Below are 24,405 nucleotides of genomic sequence, written 5' to 3'. Positions count from 1 at the left end.
GTTCTATTTTTAGAAAATGTTGTTACTATTTTTGCTAGACGGAAAATGCCGGGGAAGTTAGCACCATTATTTATATACCTGCATGTTGAGCAATATCCTGGAACTTATCTTAAACGGAAGTGTTAAGCAGTCGATCAAGGTACAGTGAAACCTATATGCAGCGGACAACCCCGTGGAATGCTTAACAAAATGGCGGATTTTTTCTATGCGGCTTTGGTCGCGCGAGAGAAAAATCGTCGTTTTCTCCTTAACCATGTTTTAAGATGAGTATGGTGACCTATCAGCTTTTTCTCGTATTTTGAGTGAAGTGATTAAATTCTCTCTATAAAATGAATACAGATCAATTTCTATGTTTGAAAATAAATTATGCTGAGTATACAGGGTCTTTCTGCCCCTAAACGAATATGGTGACCGCTCTTTTTTATTTCAAAACTGAAGTTCCTTTAAAGTAAACAACCAACAGGAAAAGTTTGAATGAAAATCTGTGTTCAGTTCTATTTCAGGGGTGTCCGTTTAAAACAGGATCCGACAGAACGCACGCTACTACGCATCACATTTTATGAGCGTTCGAAGCGTTTGGTATTACTCTCGTAAACTATGCCGGTGCGTTTGTGTTGATATTGTTATATTGATAAAAGCGGAAAATTGATCAAAGTATTATAAAAAGTCACACAAACCGCACGGTTCACGTGATCAGTGTAAAAGAAACAATTTCCGTACAAATAATGTACAATATATTACTTGGGCGCATACCGTAAAATTCCGGTTATAAGCCTCCCCCCGCTTATAAGCCCCCCCGGTTATAGGCCCATCTACCTGGAAACAAAAAAATACATCCGATTATAAGGCCCCCCCCCCCTCCGGATATAAGCCCCCCTCTACCGGATGACAGTACTGAACAGGGCTAAATGTTGCTTTATTATGCGTTTTTTTAAAACTTAAAAACATATTTCAGTCAACACTCCCATGACACTTTTCGAAACGATTTTTTCATTCCGCTTATAAGCCCTCCCGGATATAAGCCCCTCCGTTTATAGGCCCGCCCAAAACCCCTTACGAAGTTGTATAAGCCCAGGGCTTATAACCGGAATTCTACGGTATGCATTCGCATAAGGCAAAATTTGATGTTTTGTTTTTTTTTTGGCTAACGAACCTCAATCTTCTTCTTCTTCTTCTTCTTCTTCTTCTTCTTCTTCTTCTTCTTCTTCTTCTTCGAATCTTCGTTCCTTACTGTGCAAGCTTGACAAAACGAGCGACGCTCGAAAGCCCCGTTTCAGAATCTAATTTTATTGGTTTTAGAAACAATAAAAATGACTGAAAGTAACACCACTCGGCATGGAGTTCGTCGAGCCATGCTTCAAATCTCGTTTCCAGAGCCGGTGCGTTTTCGGTCAGCGGTGAACAAACGCTCAACGGCTCTGGGGCAATCATCCTCGGAGACCCAGGGGCAGTTAGTGGGGCGAAGGAAACGCGAAAATGCGGGTGTAAAATAGCTGAAACTGCGGGGGAAAAATCGGCATAAAAAAGTTGGAGCGACTGACAAATGTCCCTGGGGAAAGAGTCTTACCAGACCAGTTCAAAAAGCTCTTTGAATACTGCCTCCTGATTGGGCAGAAAAATCATTTGTATTCCCTTCGCATTATTTTGCCCAATCGGCGACCAGCCTGACTACAGTCCTTTTGGTGTGTTCTCATGCGTATTATGTACACAAAGCCAGTTTGCTCGCCATATCTGTCTTGCTTGTTCGCCAAGAATTTGCTCGGGAAGGAAAAATTTCGGCTAGTGCCTCCCCTGGTCGAAAACGTCGAAAGTTTGCACTGCTGAAATGGATGTTTTGAGATCTTTTATGGGAAGATCGATGATAGCTTGAAGCGAAACTTTTCCATTTCAACAGTGTAACTAGCATATCGCTAGTCTCCCTCGCAGCCGTTTTTAGTGTCGTCACGCAACATCTTAAATTAAGTAGTTCTGAGGTAAGAGGTTTCTTTTATCTTAATGTAAGTTTTAAAATCATCTTAATGTAAGAAAAAATCGTCTCAATGTAAGATGAGTATCCCATTAAATGAAGAGGTCTGAGGTTAGATATATTTTCGTCTTAAATTAAGATTTAAAGATTTAAACCATCTTCAAGTTGCATAAGATGTCTTTGTCTCTAATATTAAGGTGGATCCTTCTTAACACGCAAACGGCGGTTATTTTTTAAATAAGATTTTTTCAAAAATTTAACCGTCACTTATTATTCGCAAGCGCGTTCGGAGAATATACTTGAATTGAAGATTACCTTATTTTACAGCCCAAGAGAGACGAGAACACAATAAATGTAATATTGCTTATTTGGACTTTCTGTGGACTGATGTTTCGAGACTGTTGCCACTTTTAGTGATGTTCATGCTACTAAAAGTAACAAAAGCGATGGTGTTTTCTTCGGCTATCTCCATGGTGAATTTTTAGTCTCCGTGGCAAGAGTTCAGCTTGTCGAGGAAAATGTTGGTTTCATTGATATCAGGCATGGTCAGGGTGTCATTCACGTAGCGCTTATAGAAGGAGGAGAGGTCGTTTCCCTCTTCCAGTTTTTCTTCTATAGAGCACATGAACGTGTTGGCTAATAGCGGCCCGAGTGGAAAAAACATTGCTACTCCTTCTACTTGCTCGTAGAGCGTGCCATTAAGTTGAAACAGCTTGTTTCTAGTTGCAAGCGCAAGCAGTTGGTCTTTGGTGAGATTTAAATCGTAGGTGTCATTGAAGCAGTCTCTCTAGAGAAAGCTTTCTTAACAAGTATTGTGATAGTGTATAGTTTCGTAAGCAGGAACATTGGTGAACAGGGTAGACTGTCCACAGCCTTCTATTTTTTCGTGTTTTTTCGATCGATGAGCGCGCGGTGAAAACGGCAAGAGAACTGATAGCTTGAGAGAATTGAAAGATAGAGCTGATGGTGCAAGCACTGGTTGACAGAGGCTTTAATTTCTCTTCCAGCCATTTAGCAAAAGGATAAGTTATGTTCCAATTGCAGATTACTTTGGTCTCATAGACAGTTTAGGCTTGTGCATCTTGGGTAACCCATTCAGGTGGGCAAGCCTTGAGACTTTTGGGCAGAGAGTATTAGCGAGCGATTTAGGTAAGATGCTGTGTACCTTGGTGTAAAGTTCATTGGGGCGATAATACTTGGGTGGTCTTTCACGTGTCTTTAGACGCTCGGTGCTGCATTGAGTAAATCTGGTGGAATCACGAACAGAAGCGTCGAATAATAACAGTAGATAATCAGTCTTATCTGTGGTATTGTATGACCAAAACGGATTATGGGAAATATAGAGAGAACATGGTTTTGTGTGTGTCGAGTTCAATCTGGTTTAAGAGTGTTTATATTATGGTTTAATCCGAATGTTCACTGCCCGTGAAACACTACAATTGGCGACGAGGATAAACTGGTGTGAGGACGCGTCCATTTGAATGAAAGTTATGGCGACAAACGACGAACCTCGCGGAATACAGCCATTTGATTGTCGAGGAGATAGCACAAGTGCGGGGCTAGGATGGCGGCGATGGAGAAAGTCATTTCAATTTTATGTCGATGGTCGTGGGATCACAGTAGCTGCTCGAAAAAAGGCGTTACTCTTGTACTGTGCAGGAATGGAAGTTCAAGATATCTTCGAAACCTTAACGGATCCTGGCACACCTGAAGGGGAAGATGACAATTTTTACAAGGCTGCACTTCGAACACTCGATGCATATTTTACACCACAAATGAATGAGCCGTACGAGCGACACATGTTTCGCCAAATGAAGCAAGAAGAAAATGAAACGGTCGATCAATTGGTTGTAAGGCTAAGTAATGAAGCTGCAAATTGTGAAGTTGGCACTTCGAAGAATGAGCAAATACGTGATCAAATTATCGATAAATGTAAGTCCACAGAGCTTCGACGAAACATTCTGGCAAAAGGACAAGAGTTGACATTAACAAAAACACAGAAAATTGCTCGATTTCTGGAGGTGTCGCAGACCCAAGCGAAGCAGATCGAAGGCGATGCAGGTGCAACTGTTAGTGCCATAAAAGAAGACAACAAACCCAAAAAGAGTGACAGAATTGCCTTTACATTTTTAAATTTGACCATCACGTTAAATTCGCACTGAACGTTTTTTCAATCGAAATTAAAGAGTGTTTTACTCAAAATCTTAAAAAGGTTCAATTAAAACACGCGTGCTTTTGCAATGGAACACAGAAAACAAAGTAGACCGACAAAATCTTACCTAATTAGGACAAATAGCAGTTAAAATTCTTATCCCTTCATAGGTTTAGGCAAAACTAAACGTAACGTTCCCACTGAACATAATAAATTTGTCGCCAACACGAAGCAACTTTATAATCGCTACATATTTCGTGCTCGTGCCCTGCTATCGTAGAATTTTTGGGACATCAAAAGCAAGTCAGAATACGGTAAGCATAAGTAAATTTTATCTTAAGTAGTACTGGGGGCTAGTCGTCCAGAAAGTGGGGGCTAGTCGTCCAGACTGGGGGCTAGTTGTCCGGGGGGCGAGTTGTCTGACATTCAGTCTGAAATGTTACCGATGTGGACGAAGTAGTCATTTCGCACGTGACAAGCATTGCCCGGCAAGATCTCAAACATGTTCAAAATGTCACATGACGGGACATTTTGCCTCAGTTTGCAAAACAAATCAAGAGCAAAAGAAAAAGAACAAGAGAAAACAAGATGGACGGGAAAAAGTTAACTGCATGGAGGATGGCGAGGGTAATGATTATGCTTTTGCTGTAGGATCTGGTGACTCGTGTCACAGGAGTGGATCAGAGACTGTTGATTTACAAGTGGGAAGTGTGATTCTCAGTGGAGTTCTCATTGACTCAGGGTCATCATGCAATATTATTGACCAGAACACATGGAAACAAGTGAAGCTGAAAGGTTTAAAGTGCAAATCAGAGAAGACAAATCAGAAATTGTATCCTTATGGAACTTTAGAACCACTGTACTGAACACTCTAGGAAAGTTTGAGCCCTCGGTAAACTTTGCTGGAAAAGAAGTTACAGCCGAATTTATTGTAATTGGTAGCGAAGGCAGACCAATAATGAGCAGGAAGACAGCCATGGAATTGGATGTACTTAGACTGGGACCACAAGTACGCATGCGTTCAAGAGCTAAGAAAAATTCACGGAGACGATCTACCAATCAACGTGATTCATGAAGATCAACCAGTTAATGATTTCAAGTCTTTGTTTCTTCGTTTGCACGGTAAGGTCGTCAAGTTCCAAGAAAGAAATGTTAATGAAGGTTCTTGTAAAGCACATAAGGAGTAAGGTCTGTGTTAAAAACCAGATTTAAAAGTCGAAAGAGATGTTAGGAGGATAGACGCAGAGCTGACAACCACTTTATCTTGAGGGATCTATCGTGATAGTGGTTGGCCAGAGTGACGCATAGCCGCTTTGCCTTCACAACTGGTGTTCAAGACCTCTTTCGCGGCTTTCGCACTTAGTCCGGTGTCAATGGCGTATGCTCTATGAAGATAAAGAGTTGTTGAACTAACTAAGTTATTTTTTTTCTTTCGGTAGGTTTCATAGAAGGCCCAAAAAGCTATATTGCAGATTTTCCCAACGTGTTTATCACGGTGTGTGGGACAAACTTTTACAGCCAGTGCCTGCCTGCTAACTCAGTCAATTTAGCATTTTCTGCGACCGCCTTTCACTGGATGAGCAGAAAGCCGTGTGACATTACAGGAGCATTACACCACAGCATGATTACAATTCTGGAAGAGGCTGAGATTTTTAAGAAACAGGCAGCGAAGGACTGGGAAACAATTCTACTGAACAGAGCAAAGGAGCTGGCGCCAGGTAGTTCGCAGCTTTTAGCTGGAGCGGTTGGATCTTCGCATGCATGCATAAATTTTTAAATCCTGAAAAAAATTTTTAATGACCTGAGACCAGTGGGTTCTGCATAATCAGGTTGTTTACGTGACGCGCATATTTTTTCAGGTTTATTTTTCGTTTTTTCTCAAGTAACAATAATATTAGAGAGATTAAGCTTCACGTTCTAACGGCAAGCGGCAGAAAGCTGCTGATTCTATTTACTATTATCTCTAATTATTGAATAAATGCATCAGAAAATAGAAAAGAATTTGCTTAATCACACCAAACACGTAACTACTCGCGGGAAAAACAAACACGTTTACACTGAACATGTTTGTGAACGTATAGTCATCATCATCCTCATCCTCATCATCATCATCATCATCATTATCATATTCTTTATTTTAACACGTAAGGGTTTTAAGCACAATGCTTGTGTGGTCGTGTGCTTAGTTAGTTAATAGTTTTACTGACATGATTTGGCAACACCACGTTGCCGTTTTTACCAAACAGCAATGTTTTATTCATTTAACTCTGCCTTTTCATTTTAGATAGTCGAATGGTTTTTGTTCAACTTGCCACTGACGAGGAAGGACAATTCGCAGGAACGACAAAAAGCATACCAGTCTCCAAAGAACACAAGTTGAGCAAACTGTGGCAAGGATTAGTAACTGATGGTTTGATTACACAAGTGAGGGGGTTTTTAAGTGGGCGCTGTAAAGTATTGCATGATTGTAAGAAGCGAAATCCCAACAGTAACGGTTTGGCGAGGATGGGAGCCAACTGCATTATAGGCAAACTCGAGGCTCTCCTTTTTCAAATTCTTTTTTTAATTTTGTTTAGTTAGTTAGTAAATAAGTAAGTTAGTTATTTATTTAATTAAGTTATTTAGTTAGTTAATTAGTTAGTTAGTTAGTTAGTTAGTTAGTTAGTAAGTTAGTTAGTTAGTTAGTTAGTTAGTTAGTTTTTCTTCTTGTTTTCATGTTTGGCCTGAAAAACAATAAACTTAGGCAGCAGGGATCCGTCCCAGCAGTATAATGCTTAAGGATAGGAGTAATAACAATCAGGTAACGTGAGACTTTTGAGATTTAAGATGGAAACTAATTAAATCTTGTTGCATTGTCCTGCGCATGGAGTTAGATAGGACGTGTCCCTGAATATAGACGTCCCTTTTTACAACCTTTATTCTTCCTCTATTTTTTTTTGTATTTCAGGAAGAATTTCACAAGACGAACTTCGCTTACTGCATGCGCTGATGCGCACTGTAGATGAATTCAAAAAGCCATTCAAATCCAGCGACTCACCCGTACGAAAAGCTGGCCTGTCACTTATTTCCATAGAAACCAAAGTGATTCCGTGTCCCTATAGGGAAAACTGGCTTAAGAATGGTGGAAATCCTAGAGAACATGCTCGTTGGTACATTCCAGCAATTAGGGCCTGGAGTAATACAACCTTTATCTCTGGTAAGGGGATAAATATGTTATAGTTGTTGAAACGAAATTGTGACAGGGTATGCCGAGTTTGTATTTCTTCTACAACATTCGGTAAACTTGCTGTCGTCATGATCACTTATAAACTTATTATGAACTGTTCCACCCTCAGGTCTCTCTGATTCTCGACCATCTGAAGAGAAGGAAAGAATAGTCGACGAGCTATACCAACGATATGAAAACGAGGTCTCCAGGTGCCTTGAGAAGTAATTGAAAATAATTAAGGAATGGTCTGGGAGAACTGTTCTTCTATGATATGCCTGCAAGAATAGGTTACAAATCAATTATTTTTCCACAGCATTTACTAGGCACAATCGACTGTGAATTTTGGTTAAAAATTTAAATCAAGGAAATTGGGAAACGTGTATGTGGACAATACATGGGAATATTAAAATTAAACGACAAATGTGTAATCTAGAAACATTGTTATTTGTTGTTGTTGTTGCTGCTGTTGTTTTTGTATGTGTTAATTTTTTGTAATAATGCATCAGTCATTTTTCAGGGGGATGGGCACTGCTGGAATTGACTAATCCATAAGAGCCTCGACGGAATAGATATTCAGTTGACGACAACTTTAATGAGTCGGCACCTATCAGTGTTCGATAGAGCATTTTAACTTCAACTTCAGCTTCACATTTCTTTGATAAACCAAATGCAAGACCAAGTAGAAAACAAAATGAAATTTAAATCTAATTTCTGCTTAAACCATTATAACGGTTTCTTTTTCGTCCTATCGAATTTGGCTATTTAAAAATTGGCGAAAGGGTACGCGATTGCGGAAATTTAAGTGTTGGACGTAAGAATGGAGTAGCTTATTATTTCCGGAAGAAAATAAATCTTCAGCTGCTTTCTTTGTCTTTATTAAATGCAGTACAAATTATAATACCGAGACATACGCATTGTGTTGTGGCTATTAAATGTTTAATTGTAGGACTCATTTATTTTTAATTTGAATTGGAAATTGCACTGAAAACAAAGCGGTGCGTTTCTTTCGAATTTACAGAATGTTAGTTTCTGTAAACCCTGAACAATTATCTATTTTTGATACGTTATGAAGTATTAAAAGGAAAGCGGAAAATCGATTAAGGAAGAAAAAGTCGCCCTACCATGTACCAAAAACTAAATGCTAAGCATCTATTTACTGCCGTTCACTTGCGGTTACCAAGCTAACCGCAATGCATTGTTGAATTGGTGTCACGCAACACCTGACCACTCGAAGCAGTAGAATTTACCGAGTGCTATAAAGTATTCATGATCGATCATGAGCGGTACGGTATTTTATTTCTAAATCTCGTCGTAAAAGAAAAAGAACACGCTTATCTTCTTTAAAGAACAAAGAAGGAAAAGCACGGACCCTAAGGTACAGACTCATAGCTACAGTATGTTGGTTCGCATACTCAGTAACCGCATACTTGGTGACGCATTTTCTTAGTGAAACAATTTGCATGATTTGATATTCAGCACGATAAATACCTTGCTTTATAACCATTCCTATTTATGTTCGATTACTCGAATTTCTATTGAGATGCGATTTCTGGTTCAATCAAGATTTAACTTAATTTTCTTTCGAAGTAGCTTTCTCTGATTTTCAAGCACCACCGTAAATGTAGTTAAGGGTAGTTTATGATCAGAAAGGGTCAGGTCACGCACGATATTGATCAGCCAAAACACAGCAAATATTGAAGAGGTTTGTTTTTATAATTAGTCATGCGGCTCTGTCCCCGTATATCGGTACACGAGCCGAGACAAAAGACCACACAATACACTACGGCTATAACCAAAGACTCCTAAAGAAAGAAAATACAGCGGTTATTACCTTGTCACCGGTGCACGAGGACATAGCGAGCGATGGACTCAGTTTTGTCGAGAACTGCAAGGTTTAAAGGAGCTAGGTCACGAACAACGCATCTTGAAAAAATTGGCAAGTATTAGTCTAGTATTTTCAAGTTTGTCATTCGTAATTCGTCTTAATCTTGGTCAGTCGGTACCATCCTTGTTTATTTTTGGCTTTTTATTTCTCCATTGCTGTTTTTCTATGTTGTAAAACTAATATTTTGATGTTTTCTTATGTTTTCTTTAACGCTGTGGCTATATGCCCGGCAGCCAGGCACGGTCTTAAATAGACTAAATGCCCGGCAGTCAAAAATTTGTACAGAATTTCCACTGAAAGGTTCTTTTAAACTTCGTGAGAGTATTAGATGTGTTTTTAGAAATGTTGAGCGATTCCAAAAACCAAGTTGGTTTTCTAGTTGACGAAATATCTGAACTTGGGCATACCAAAAAATCGCTGTGTTCTCGACACTTTAAAAATTTTCGGCTCAGCCCGGCATTCAGAAATACTCACCAAATTCCCGCAGGATGCCCCATTTAAACCTTATGAGAGTATTCGATGTTTGTTTAGAAATGCCAAGCGATTCTAAAAATTATTTTGGTTTTGTAGTGGACGGCAGTCAAAAAATTGTACAGAATTTCCACTGAAAGGTTCTTTTAAACTTCGTGAGAGTATTAGATGTGTTTTAAGAAATGTTGAGCGATTCCAAAAACCATGTTGGTTTTCTAGTTGACGAAATATCTGAACTTGGGCCACAGGCTTTTAAATCGCGTAGTCGAGAAACATACAAACACACATGCGCCGAAGTCGATCCGTTCTTATAACCATGTGATTTCGAACTTATTCTTACACTGTGTATCATACACAAAGTGTCCTATAATATTTGGTTTTCAACACTGAGTGACAAAAACTCTCATACATATTTTGAAAGTCTATTTTTTTTCTCCGTACTTGTGTTCGCTGACGAATTTTGAAATAAGAAGGCAAAGGAGTATTAACAGGAAACCAACAAGATGTCCTCGAGTACCGACAAGTTTGTAAGTACTACCTTTTTTTAGTTCGAAGAATTTGATTATTGAAAACACGACTTCAGGGACGGCGGAACATTTTTCCAGGTGGGGGGGGGGGGGGGGGGCTGACTAGTGACTTGAAGTGGGGGGGCTTAAGAGACTCTTCTCTTAGTTAGTCTTTATTTTTCGGAAAAAAAGTGGGGGGGGGGGGGGCTAAAGCCCCCCCCCAGCCCCCCGGCTCCGCCGTCTCTGGACTTCTAATACTTGCAAGGCTGCAAGGCATGTCTCTAACAAATTAGTTCATTTCCAGGTCCTTCTTATCTGATAATTCTTGATGTTATTATACTTTTCTAAAGCAAATTGTTCGAGGCGGCGGATCGTTGTGTTGTGTTCTTGAGAAAGGCAATTAAATTGCACGCTATATAGAGCAGTTTTCAATTGAGTGTCGTAAAACCAAAACCAAAGTAATCACTCTAGCCAATCACAAAGAACACAGACAAGCCAGTAAACCAATCAAAACTCGAAGCAAATACATGTAGCCGACACGAAGCGAGTCATGATTGGTTTTGGTTTTACTTCTGATTGGTTGAGAAAGTGGCGCGAGGTTTTTAAACCAATCACAAAGCGTAGTAATGCAAAACCAATGCAAACACGAATTACTTTCGACACTCAAGTGAAAACCGCTCTAAGGTGAAAGTTTAGTCGCACTCGGACCAAGCTGGACAACACTGCCGAGTTTACGTAGCACGAGGGAACTAGGAGAGTGGCTGCACTGAGATGGTTGATCCAGAGTCCTACATGCTAACCATAAAGACACTTAAGCGTGACTCTGGTTACGTGACAAGCCATGTAGCGTAACTGGAGCGTTACATCACACAATGACTCTTGACTTGTTCATTGCACACGCTAAAAATAAAAATGTTGCCGGCCTTAGGTGCCTTCTTAATACGGGATTTAGTTGTAAGTGGGTGGGTTATTTTGCGATTTTGTGTTTGCTCTCAAATAGGTAGACCTCGACATTCGGATGTCACCATTCTCTTTCCCAGAGCCCACGGTGCTTGTGGTCTGCGCCAGGGATCGAGACCATGGCCGGTCCCAACTTGTGAGCATGCGCAGAGTACACTTTCAAGATTTTCAGCCATTTAGATTTGTCAGATTTGACAATGAGTCCGTGAATCCCGGACTTCCGGTTTTGGAGCCGGCCAGACGTCTCGATCCCTGGCGCAGACCAGAAGGATCCTGGACTCTCGGGAAAAGAAAAGGATGTCACTAGTAAGTCCTTTGCTTACAGTCAAACGAAATTTTTTTTCTTCTCCAGTCTCCCCACAGTCACATTCCGTACGGCGCAGATGGGTCTGGGTTCTATTCTGACAACACTATTGGATGTTACAATGTGATCTTGGAGTCCGCTCCTCTTATGTTAGAGAGTGTCAAATCAGCTTGCGTAAAGCCTGGGTCCGTGTTTACTATTGCGGACTACGGCTGCGCAGACGGAGGCACCTCCATGCCATTGCTATACGCATGCGTTAAAGAGCTACGCAAAATTTATGGCGATGATCTACCAATCCACGTAATTTATGAAGATCAGCCTGTAAATGATTTCAAGTCTTTGTTTCTTCGTCTGCAAGGTTAGTCCAATTTATGAAGTCCTCCCTATCTTTTAGGTTAGTAAACTCCCCCCTCCCCTCTCCAAACCTTCACGCTTTTCCTTCACAGTCAAAGCAATAAACGACAACAGCATATTACCGGTGCGTTTTCACCGTTTAATTTGCCCTGGGCACGAATGCAGATGCTTTGGGGTAGGAATTAGCTTGTGCACAGCCGTCCCTATTCCCTCAAAAAAATCGGGGAGGGGGACGGCTGCACACAGGCTAGGTAGGGATATTACCGGCGTTTGTACTTAAAAAGATCGAGAATCGTAACGCCTAAGATAATTACACGTTATTTTGCGAGGACCAATAACTACAATAAACCAACCAGAGTGCGTACAGCATCTCATACGGTATCATGCGGTAAATTTCATGAAATTATTTCTCTCTTTCCCATGCAGGTCTTATACCAGGTCCGAAAAGCTATTTTGTAGACTTCCCTAATGTGTTTGTTACGACTTGTGGCACAAGCTTCTATAGTCAGTGTCTTCCTCCTCAGACTATAAATTTGGTATTTTCTTCCACTGCCATGCACTGGTTACGTGACAAGCCGTGTAGCGTGACTGGAGCTTTACATCACACAATGATTACACTACCAGAAGAGTCTGAGAAGTTCAGGAAACAGGCTGCAAAGGACTGGGAGACGATATTGTTGGCAAGAGCGAAGGAAATGGCTCCTGGTAAGGAAATGCAGCTGTTAATTAGGTGGTCACGCGTGTGCGCAGTGCAATTTTGTAGAGTACAGAGACGTTGCGTGACTACACAAAAAACGGCTAGCGAAGATACTAAGGAGTATCACCTGTATTATTTTTTGTATGAAAAATCCATGTTCAAGGAGGGAAGTCACGAATGGCGCACAATCTTTCAGATAACGCCTAATATTCTCCCAATCTTGGTCTTAAACATTTTTGATTCTTTTTCTATTGCTTCATTCTTGGCTGTTTCTAGCTGTTTTAGCTTAGTACACTTCAGTAAACTGTTCTTTTGAGACAGTTTCTCCCACTTTAAGCTGGAAATATGGTTTTTGCCAAGAATGTTTTTCATTTTCAAAGTTACTGTATATATCGAGTCATAGTCACCCTCTATACGACTCAGTCTCAACCCTGGTCTCAACTACTGATATCTCGAACCTCTTGCTATTTCCAAGAAAGATCCATTTCCCTTTCATACTTTTAGACACTCGTGTTACTCCCGCTTTCTTGATCAGAGTTACCTTCGTCATAGGCGTACGGGCACCTTCGGTTCTGGGGGGGCGGAGACTCTTTTGCCCGAAAAAAATGTCAAAAAATGGCATGGGTTGAAAGCCGAATAAAGGGGCATATAAAATGGAAAAACGTGCATTGATATAGTTGTGTACAAATTTCGCCTGCTTGCTTAAGTTTTTTAATTAATTTCGTGGCGTTGTCGGAAGGTGTCAATGCACTAAATTCTTTTTAGAAAATATTTTTATTATTTATTCACTCTAATTCAGCAAAAATTAAATTAATTTTGGGGAGCCAATTTACATTGTTTTCCCCCATTTTGAAAGTAAAACAAAAGCGTCTAAAACATTTACGGAAGAATAGGATTTAAAACATTTCGTTGAAAGTTTTAAGCTAGCCCTGAGAACTAAACGTTTGAGTCGAATGCATTAGCTTCATCACATTAAAAACAGCTTTGTTTCAAGGTCTTCTACTAAATCCACCGTGCGCGCTCAAGCTATGGAAAAGCTGATTGCAACTGAATCAAACTGAGGGGTCACGCAGAATTTGCGAGAAAAGTCGAACATTATTATAGCAATTTGCGAGAGGAAACGAACGCAGATGAATTAAAAAATTTGGACTTTTGAACCTCAAAGTTCGGTATATTTCTAATACTTTTCTTGTTGATGTAATTCGTTTTTTACGTAATGTTGACTAGACTTTTCGGCTTATTTTCTATTTTTAGGCGAGGACGTAGTCTCGAGCCTAATGTTATCATGTTAGTATAAAGCGATTTTGGATTCTTCGTGTTAAGATGTGATGATTCGAACCGAAGAGGACTGGTAACTAAGACCATGGTTTGAGATTTGTTTGCGTCGGCCATCTTGGAGTGTTCGGTCGAGCATGTGAGAATTTTTCGCAGCCAGAAGCCTTGACTCGATTAGTAGCTGATATTTTTTTCGCTCACTTACAAACTTTTTGTGATATCAAAGTACACAAAAACCTTATCGACACACCTATAAGTCGAGGGACTAAACTATTTGCGATTTGAACTACTGCCTGGCGACATTGTAACCTGAGCTTTAACTGAAGATCGACGAGAAGTGCTGCAGAAGACGTACTGCGACAACTGCAGCTGAGGTGAGCTATCTAAAGTTTATATTTGCTTGTACTTTATTGAATACCGTAGTGTTGGAATAACATAATTGTCAAAGTATTTATGGAATCGAAATAACGATTTTAAAAGTGAAATATCTGCCAGATGTTATATTTAATTTGCTAAAATTTATAGATCAGAAAGCTCATTCGCGATCCCTTCTGGCAACAGAACGTTTTCACTCTTACTACTAGGTCAGATTTCAACATTGATTTTAATAGTGGTGTACAAAGCAGCAGTAAATCTATATAAACAAATGATTGTAAAATATGGATACAAACAAACTTATTTCAGGCTTTGCCACTGAAAACAGAACTACAATTGATCATATATTTATACAAATGTAAATAAATCAAGAGTCCAAACTGGTGTTCTAGAGACACACCTCAGTGACCTTAAAGCTGTGTGGTTAACAACCAAAAAAAAGTATATACATTTATTTTTGTAGGCTATGATAACTAGAAAATGATTTAAGAAGATATAATGTACATGTAGAAAGATGTGTTTCAGAAAAAAGAAAAATTTTATTGAATTAAGTAACTACTTATGTTGCATTAAATTGTTGAAGTTAATCAGTCTTGGTGTCTAAACAAATATGTGTAAACAATTTTTAATTTTTTTAACTATTGATTCTTTCTTTCATTATGTTTACAGAACAGAAATAAAAACAACAACAACAGAAAACATCCAAGATACAGTTTTCAAAGAATCCACTGATTGATGTGATTTGACCTAATTACTTCAATATGTTTAATCTGCACTTTGTCAAGAAGCACCATGAATGTGTGAATGTAGCTCTTGCATTGGAACTGGTTATTGACCTCTATTCTGCCTCTATGCAATATGTACATAATAAAAAGCCCAATCCTCACTATAAATGGCAGATATATTTTAAGCAAAACACAGCGAAAACCATGTAGCAATAACACCAAAGTTAAAAAACGGTGTAAAACATCTCGGGATTGACTACTGAAAGACCCTCAATATAAATTCATCACTGGCAAACCACTGTATCAACTCTACTTCCTAGTCTCCACTTTTACTGTATCAAAATTTGTGACTTATTGGACTTGCTTGCAACACAGATTGTACAGCTAGTGCAAACAACTATCAGCCCCATTTAAATTTAACAAGAGTCAATCAAGATATTATATCAACTTTTCTTCCTGGAAACTTGTACTTCCTTGCACTGTGTTTTACCTGTAAATGATATTAAGTGTTTGGACCTACTGGACAAAGGGTACGTTACAGATTGTACAGTCAGTGCAACTGTCAGCAATCTAGAGGCAATCTAGATACATTATTGCAAAACAATATTTTTATGCCAAACTCGTGGAAGTTTCCTTGCTGTCTAGTACAGTTACAAAATATGTTGCATTCCATTGTCAAAAGTCGTGATAGAAGACATCATATTAGAATTGTACAAATTAAATTGCCAATTTTGTGATCAAAGCAACTTATTATTTGCCTTTTATTAATTAACGTTGGTTACAAATTAACCATACCTTGGAATGCACAACTAAAAACACCACTGGAAAACAACGTGCTGTATTTTAACATTTTATTTACCTGACAAACCCATTTTCCCTCCTTTATAGCAAATGACTCAGTGTCTCAACTTTCGAGCCCAAAAAGGTGACCACTTTTAATGTATTCATATTCTTTCTTGCAGGTTTTATCCAATCAGAAGCTCGTCACAGCTTCTCATTGGAAAACGGCTGCATGAAAGAATGTGAATAATTAAAAATGGTCACAAATGTGGGCTCCTTGCTGTAAATCACACTTTAATCAACGATATCAATTTCGGCGTTCAATTACTTGGATATCTTTTGGACTCACAATTTTACTCAATAGACATTTTTGGCTTTGTCAGTGTAAATTTCCATTTCAAACCACATGATGCTGCCCAGAGAACTTGTTTTTTTTTTTAACAAATAAAAAAAACTAAAACTATCTGAATACCAAGAGCATTTGTTTGAATTTGAAAGAAGTGATTCTCAAGAGTGATGCCACGTAGTCTGAAAAGGGACAACAAACAAACAAAGCCCAAAAGGTCTATTCTCAGTTCTTTGTCTGGAATGTTTAACATACTGACTTGCTTAACTGGAACGTCCTCGCCTTAGTATGCATTGCATACCGGTTATTTCTTTAGGCTTGTTGCCCGAATTCTCAGCATTTTTCCCGAAAAATTTTGGCACTGGGGGGGCTGCAGCCCCCCTCGCCCCCCCGCCTCGTACGCCTATGACCTTCGTTAGGTGTTCGAGATAGTGTCTAGCTTACTCAAGGAATACAGATATTCAGAAAGAGCAAACGCCCAACTGCAGTGACCATTTAGAAGTACAACAAAGTCGTTGAGTAAATATTGAAACTGGCAATTTTGCTAAGCGAGCAGACATAGCCATGCAGACTGTGCGGATGCACTTATTTTCAACGTCGTTATTGTACACCTCCTTACCCACCAGCCTGCGCTCACATCTTGGTGTCCAACATTGATTAGTTCTTCTTTATTTTAGGTGGTAGGATGGTTCTTGTCCAGTTTGCATTGGACGAGGAAGGACAATTCCTTGGAACAACAAAGAACACTCCAGCATCCATGCATCACACAATGAGAGACTTGTGGAAAGGACTAGTCCACGACGGTCTTATCACACAGGTCATATCCCGTTCATGTTACTTTTTTATCACACCTAAGGGTCCGGCGGGGTAAGGGGGAAGAGGAGGAGGAGGAGGAGGAGGAGGAGGAGGAGGAGGATTTGTTGCTGGAGGCTTGGAGCCCCTGCTGTGAGGCATGGAGTTCCATCGTGTTGTGGTCAAGGGCTATAATATTATTTTGTCACAGAGCGTCAAGCTCTAAAAACGTTTGACGTAGAGCCCAGAGGCCTGTCAGTGGAGGGTGCCAGAACCCTGGACTCTAAACCCCTTTGGCATGTGACAGTTTGGCCGGTTATGCCTATATATAACTTAAATTCAGTCACATTATATAATTTTCAAACCTGGTTGTTTTCATATTACCAAGTGGACAAAAGAAAGAAACAAGGTCTCGGGGACGGGAATGATTCAGAGCGACACCGTAGAAAAACGACGTCAAAAACAGCTACTGGCTTGTTTTCAATTGTTTTCAATTAATGATTAAAACATCATTAATGATGATGATTAACATTCTTTGTCACTTTTCTCCTTCAACAGGATGAATTTAACAAGACAACATTTGTCAATTATTATCGCACTGTGAATGAGTTCAAGAAGCCATTTGAATCTGCGGACTCGCCCGTTCGTAAAGCTGGCCTTTCACTAGTTTCCATAGAAACCAAGGTGGTGCCGTGTCCTTACAGGGAAAAATGGCTGAAGAATGGTGGCGATCCCAAAGCACATGCGCGTTGGTTCATTCCGACGACAAGGACTTGGAGCAATGCGACATTTCTTTCTGGTAAGAAAATAATATCATGGGGATTATGTCAAAGACCAGGTATGGGGGAATGAAGTAAGGCCGGGTGTTCGACTCGAGACCGACAAGACAGAGCGAGTGAGCCAATTCCCAGGTTTACTGTCATGGACGCCTTTTTGTTGCAAGATAAATAAGTGGTACGCGCCTCTCTCCAGCCAATAGCATTCAAGGGTAGAGTTATTAGGGCCGGACCATTATTTGTTTGGAGGGGGAGGGGGGGGGGGGATATCAAAAATAATGAAAAAAATTGTTTGCAGGTACTAGAAATACAAAATAAATTGATTGCAAACAAGATATGTATGGCAAAACATAGTCGAAAAAAAAAAAAAATTGCAGAGGTGCATAAACTATATATATGACAAACAAAATGTTTGCAGAGGAAAATTTTTCATACCCCGCCTCCAAGAAAATAATGGTCCGTCTCTTATTTGCTCAATATTTCCGGAGCCCGGAAAACAAAGCAGAGTAGTCAGCCATATACCCACAGGACTGTCATGCCATTGGGAATATCAATATGCCGTTTGCAGTACGAAAAGTGGATTCATCGGTGTGCTGATATATTATGGTTTGTTAAACATACAAATTGTAAGGGAAACGGCCTGACAAGATTCATAAAGCTGGAAAATGATCCGTGAAAAACTGGCACCCCATCCATGGGGAGTAGCTTGCAATACTCCGTGTAGCTTCATGTATATATGCGCATGCTACAGAAGTAGGCCTAGGTTTAATATGAACCGGCACCCGATGGTTCCAAGTGGCTAACGCGATCCACATGATTGGAGCGGAGTTAAGCTTACCTCACAAGTCACGTAATACTAAATGGCTTTTGTAATTTCTCCTTAGGCCTTTCTGATCATCGTTCTCCCGAAGAGAAGGCTAAGATTGTCGACGAATTCTTCAAACGTTATGAAAACCAGGTAGCCAAGCATCCGGAGGATCATGGGATGGATTATGTCCATGCTTACATGGTTATTGCAAAGAATTGACTATTCAAATGTCACGTGATGCAGAAATTAAAAAAAAAAAAAAAACAATATACTAGTCCGGGAGCTAGGAGCACAGAAATGATGATTTGCACTTCAAGAGTACTGAAAAGGTTTGACAACGGATTTCAATAGATTAAAACCTCCTCTTTGACGCTAGGTAGTTTGTGGTTTCAAATTGTGGTATACGTTTTGAGTTATAGCTATGTTTTTGTCAGTCGGTACAGGTCAAAAAAAGGTCTCACATGAGAACGAGGCTGAAATTGCCACTCAATTTATTCATAGAAACATATTCAATAAGAAAATAAATTTTATCCAGAAAACAGGTAGGACTCTATGAAAGTCGATTTTATGGAAAGCACCACGGCTTGCAAAGAAATCACATGATATTTGTTCTCGTTTTGTGTGACGTGTCACAGCATCCTCATTCGCTGTTACATAGGAACAGAAACTTTTCCGGCTCACGGTCAACTGCAAACCGTTTGCTGTTTCAATTTGCTCTTTTGGCACTTAAGAAAGGCAATATTTCTAAGATTCATTACTTGCTGAAATAAAAACTTTGACCAAAGTCGTTAAAGTAGCGCATTTCTATTGAAGCCTCGCTTTCATGTGAATGGAAAAAGAAAATAATAATATTAAACTTGGTAAAGAAAGAAGCAATGTTTAATGAAATTTGCTGCCAATTGTAGCGTAGAAAATAAACATGACGTCCACCTTAGATTTTGTTTAAAAGTTATAAAAGGTCGTTATGACGCCTAGAATATCATAAATACCAAGTCACAAATAGTCGCTTAATGAAACAGTAATTCTATTTCTGTTTCGGCACTCGTGGTCCCCCGCACAGTGCAGCATTTTGTATTACTTTTTCTATCCATGCTCAACAGGTTATGGCAAGGTCTTTAGTAGCAGCTGTAGGTTATATATTCAAACGTAAGTCTGAATGACTTTGGCTTCAGGGACATACTGTTATATGTTCGTGTTTTTCACAGTAAATGACATAGCACAGCCCATTCGTAGTACGTACAAACAGCTCTCTTTCGGGATGAATACATTCTATAGATCAAAGCTTTGGTTTGTTTGCTGTTCTCTCGTCTACCTCTGCCGCTTTCTCTAACCGCCCAAAACGATCTTAGTTTTTGATTCTGCGTAAAACTGTTTGAGCATTTAATTTTCGGTTTCCAGTTACAGCAAGAAAGTGCAAAGCACCAGGAAATGCATAAGAAAGGAGGGAACTACAATCCACAACAATTTCCCAAGTCTTATGGCAACTTTCCCAGTAATGAGACACGTCTGTGTTGACCAGTCAGCGCCTGCATTTGCAATACAAGTCGCCTCACAGAATTCAACAGGAAGAGCCATGGCATATGACCAGCAAAACTAGGCTCTTACTTGGTTGGCGATTTGGCTTAGCGTCCGAAGTAACATTTGGTACGCTTGCCTCAAAGCACTTCAATAGTGTTACCTCCCATTAAAGAAGTAACATAGTGCGGGGAGAACATTGTCTCTGATCGTTATTGGCCAATATCCGTCCGGCAAAGATGCAGAGCAAAAGAAGAGAGGAAAAAACATTGAAATCTATATTATAATGGCCCACATACATCACTTTCTTGAGTGAAATACAGGGAAATTCCTGCGAGTAAGAGCCTATTTTTTCCAGGTTAGCCGAAACAGGTTCTTCTATAAATGGTAGTAACATATAGGCTATTCAGGTTCTCAATAAGTTCTTATTTTCTAACGAAAATTTACTTTAATGCTTATAGATCGTTTAGTGATATTCGGCCTATTCCTTGTGTAAAATTTTCATACCACATAAGTGCTTATGTAAAAAGCACTAGCCATTTAGAATATGACATTATACATACGCACAGATATGCTTTGTCAAAACGTCCCAAAAAACATTTTTAATCAGTTTAAGAAAATAACAATTTGTTTCCAAATTTGAGGCCAGATAGGTTCTTAAATGGGTTCTAATTTCCAAATTTTTAATTTCCAAATTTTAGCCTAACAGGTTCTTAACTGTTTGGTTCTTACCCGCGGGTTTTTACTGTATAGATCTAGAAAAACAGGTCTAATATTGTGTCCTCCCAATCCGATTCTTAAAACATACTTAACAAGAACCTTGTTATTGCTACTGAGTGTAAAAATAGAAATTTTGCAGTTTCTATGAAAAAGAGAAAGCCCCAAATTAATGAGACCATTAGATTCAAACAACGAGAAAGCCGTCAGAAGGGTTCTATCACACGCCAAACATGATGCGAAAGATGATGCGAGAGCTTTCATTCAATCGCCATGCAAGATACTGAATGAGTGATGTACTGGTACTCATAATGCAAGTAAATTTGCTGCCAAGAGCTGTGGTTCCGGACGGTGTTTAAAGTTCAAACAAAATACACTCAAGTACACAAAATTGTTTCATCGATGTTTGGTAAACAGTTGTGAAAAGTTATTCATGCTTTCTCACTCCTGGGACGCGATTCTACAAACTTTGATGTTGATAATCGTAGGCGTACGAGGCGGGGGGGGGGGGGGGGGGGGGGGGGGGGGGGGGGAGGGGCGAGGGGGGCTGCAGCCCCCCCCCCCCCCAGTGCCGAAATTTTTCGGGCAAAATGCTTAGAATTCGGGCAACAAGCCTAGAGAAAGAATAGAAAATAAGCCGACAAATCTCAACATTACGTTCGAAACGAATTACATCTATAGAAAAAACGTATTGAAAATATACTGAATTTTGTGGTTCAAAAGTCCAAATTTCTCATTCATCTCTTTTCGTTTTCTCTCACAAATTGCTATAATCATGGTCAATTTTTCACGCAAATTTTGCGTGATCCCTCAGTTTGATTTAATTGCAATCACCTATTCCATAGCTTGCGGACTTTGAAAAAGTCTATTTTTTTTTCGGGCAATAAGTTGTCCGCCCCCCCAGGTCCGAAGGTGCCCGTACGCCTATGTTGATAATGGAAAGAAAAATACTTGGAAACTCATACGTATTAACACAGGCTTATCAAGAAATCTTAGGATGGTTGGAGAAAGCAGCAGGGTAGACCCGAGAACGGACTTTGCTGTAGGGAATCGAAGCTTCTGTCTGAATCTCTTCCCAAGCAAGGCTGACTAACTTGTACTGACTATGGATGAGTTAAGTTGTGTCAAAAGAAACAGAATAGCAAGTCTCTTCAACAAACGTCATTTAATCTTCCACTTAGGTTCTTCGGATTTAGTAAGACACATCAAAATTATTTTCCTTTAGTCAGGTAGCCCTTAGTTTGTTTTACAAGGTAAGAGTGTGTTTTGGGCAACTCAATGAAGGGCCGAAAGCCACAATGGACAGTCACTTTCTGCAAAATAATTTTTTAAGACTGATTTTAAACTATCTTGTCAACTTTTGCATTGTTTTTTTTTTGTTCTTGATGTTTTTCGTTGGTTTTTGACGACGTATGACAGCATTATATCTTGTTTTACATATCCTCAACACCATAAATGTCATTATTATACATTAGAATTACTTTGAAACATGTGATTGGTCGAGAGCATTCAGTCAATATATCTGCAGCAGATATTGGGTTATCATGTCGAGTTCAAAGTCCGCCTAGTTTCCAAGCCCCTCGTCCCCTGATTACTGTCAAACTTGAAAATATGGCTGAGCGAGGAATTGAAAGTTTTGATCGAGAATAAAGATTTTAAAAACACCAAGAGAACAACAAAAACAAGTGTAAAAATTCTGAATGATTATTTGAGGGAGAAGAACCTGGAGAAACCACAAGATAAAACCGCTTTGGCCAATGTTCTGACGAAGTTGTACGCCGGCGCTAGAAAAAGTGATGGCAAATTGTTTGAAAACGTATAATAATACAATTATTGAATTCGGTTTTCGCATGATATCGCGAATTATCAAAACCGGTGTTATCTGCCTCAGCCTCCGGCTTCGGCAGATAACACAGACCTCGGTTTTGATAATTCACGATATCATGCTCAACCTCATCCAATAATTGCTATTTCCGACACAAAGTCAGAAAATAATAACCATGTGCAACATTCATCCTAGAATGATAATGGCTGGCTACAATCTTCTCATTGTATTGGTGCCTAAAAAGTAGTCAGGAACGTCGTGATTGAAACGAAGAATTATGTCAAAAAGCTGAAACTGAGGCTTAACCTACACGTCACTAAACACGGTCCCAGGCAAACGCTCGGCACATCAAAACATTCACGGGGGAAAATTGCTATAATGAACATTTTTGTATCATAAAGTAGATCTTCTTCTCAAACTTTCGGAAAAATTTCAAGGCTACGTTGCTTATACATCTTTCAGTTTTAAACATACGAGGGCTGAGGAAATAAAGCAGGCAGGATTCGTAATGAATCAACAGTCTTGAATATCATTTTTTTTTGTTTTTTTGAAAGCTATCTTCAAGGAAATGTATGTTTGTGCATCTAAGCATACAAGCAGCTACATCGCAATTTTTTTGCCAAGCCCGTGCAATCTCCGACACCACTGTTGAGACACTTTTTACCACTGTTGTGTACAACAGTTCTGTTTTTACCCTCCACCACCCTCCCTCATTTGGTCATTGCTTCACGTTGGTTAATGTTGGCGTGTTGTGAAAACATCACGAAATGAATAACAAACCTTTAAAAACGACTAATGCAGTTCAAACGCGCTATTGAGTAGAGACATTTCAAAGAACTAAATGTGACTACTTGTTACTTGGAATTTGTAATATTCTTGATGTCATCAACGAACGAAATGGAGAACAAGTTATAATAAGATCTTAGAATATTTTTAAGCACCAATTGCGTTCTCTAGCTTTATTTTCTACTGTAACTGATCGACAACACCTGTTTTTAGATATTTTGGTCAGGGAATATTTTATCAAATATTGTTTTTCCTAACCAAGTTTATTATCACTGTTCGTTTTCCTTTTAACACCAAAGCGAGGCTTCAGTTAAAAGGTGCCACTTTAACGGCTTTCACCAAATTTTTAACGTAAGCAAGTGATGAATTTTAAAAATATTGCCTTTCTTTAGTGCGGAAAGAACAAATTGAAAGAGCAAATGGTTTACAGGTGAACGTGAGCGAAAAGTTTCTGTTCCTATGTAACAGAGAATGAGAATGCTGTGACACGTCACACAAAACGAGGACAAATATCATGTGATTTCTTTGCAAGCCATGGTGCTTTACATAAAATCGACTTTCATAGAGTCCTATCAGTTATCTGGATAACATTTATTTTCTTATTGAATAAGTTTCTATGAATAAATTGAGTGGCAATTTCAGCCTCGTTCTCATGTGAGACCTTTTTTTGACCTGTACCGACTGACAAAAACATAGCTATAACTCAAAACGTATACCACAATTTGAAACCACAAACTACCTAGCGTCAAAGAGGAGGTTTTAATCTATTGAAATCCGTTGTCAAACCTTTTCAGTACTCTCGAAGTGCAAATCATCATTTCTGTGCTCCTAGCTCCCATACTATACGGATGACAAGTACCATCCTCGTGAGTTCACCAGTCAGTTCACGTACTTTATACTGAGTCTGATATTCGTTCCTATCCATTTAAAAAAAAGTCGACGTTGCTGGTGACCATTTTTATTGCCATGCGAAAAAAGGGTTTTAATAATTATTTAACTTGGAAAAATAAAGTTTAACAGTCGATTGTTTGTTCCGAGATGTGTCACTTCTATCAACACTAGTACTTAATCAAGGCTGTATGTCTTTTCCTCAGCAAAGATATTCACGAGGTAGTAATCAAACTTTTAGGGTGTGTAAAGCGTATAAAAAATATTTTTTGTGCCAGTCGCAAGCCAAATATG

At 39.3% G+C, this 24,405-nt stretch overlaps 1 protein-coding gene, 1 long non-coding RNA gene and 1 pseudogene across 3 annotated transcripts; 2 read left to right on the top strand and 1 right to left on the bottom strand.

Moving 5' to 3' along the window:
• Positions 1 to 5,104: 5,104 nt before the first annotated feature.
• Positions 5,105 to 7,551, top strand: LOC144664134 (uncharacterized; annotated as a pseudogene).
• A 970-nt stretch (positions 7,552 to 8,521) lies between these two features.
• On the top strand, positions 8,522 to 18,921 carry LOC144662604 (uncharacterized). Of its 2 annotated transcripts, none has more exons than XM_078523450.1 (7): positions 8,522 to 8,701; positions 10,156 to 10,209; positions 11,501 to 11,810; positions 12,233 to 12,511; positions 16,682 to 16,821; positions 17,355 to 17,595; positions 18,457 to 18,921. In XM_078523450.1, exons 2-7 carry the CDS (start codon positions 10,186 to 10,188, stop codon positions 18,597 to 18,599), a joined length of 1,137 nt encoding a protein of 378 aa, XP_078379576.1. In that variant the 5' UTR covers positions 8,522 to 8,701; positions 10,156 to 10,185; the 3' UTR covers positions 18,600 to 18,921. The 2 variants fall into 2 exon arrangements, with proteins under 2 accessions (XP_078379576.1, XP_078379575.1); XM_078523449.1 differs by having other exon boundaries at positions 10,153 to 10,209.
• LOC144662671 (uncharacterized) lies at positions 18,456 to 24,171 on the bottom strand. Its single transcript, XR_013572506.1, has 2 exons — positions 24,077 to 24,171; positions 18,456 to 18,651 (listed from the first exon to the last, which is right to left on the bottom strand). It is a non-coding gene; the product is annotated as an uncharacterized LOC144662671 (long non-coding RNA).
• Positions 24,172 to 24,405: the final 234 nt, after the last annotated feature.

This window comes from Oculina patagonica, chromosome 8 (genome assembly GCF_052425735.1).
Source record: "Oculina patagonica isolate OP01 chromosome 8, crgOcupat, whole genome shotgun sequence".
In the NCBI taxonomy this organism is placed as follows: Eukaryota; Metazoa; Cnidaria; class Anthozoa; order Scleractinia; family Oculinidae; genus Oculina; species Oculina patagonica.
Note: the sequence above shows the minus strand (reverse complement) of the source record. Positions and strands in the feature narration are given on the sequence as shown.

Excerpts from the sequence above, each read along its gene's own strand:
- LOC144662604 (XM_078523450.1), top strand. The coding sequence starts at position 10,186 with ATGTCCTCGAGTACCGACAAGTTT. Across the intron at positions 11,811-12,232 it reads TTTGTTTCTTCGTCTGCAAG|GTCTTATACCAGGTCCGAAA; the intron begins GTTAGTCCAATT and ends TTTCCCATGCAG. Across the intron at positions 16,822-17,354 it reads ACGACGGTCTTATCACACAG|GATGAATTTAACAAGACAAC; the intron begins GTCATATCCCGT and ends CTCCTTCAACAG.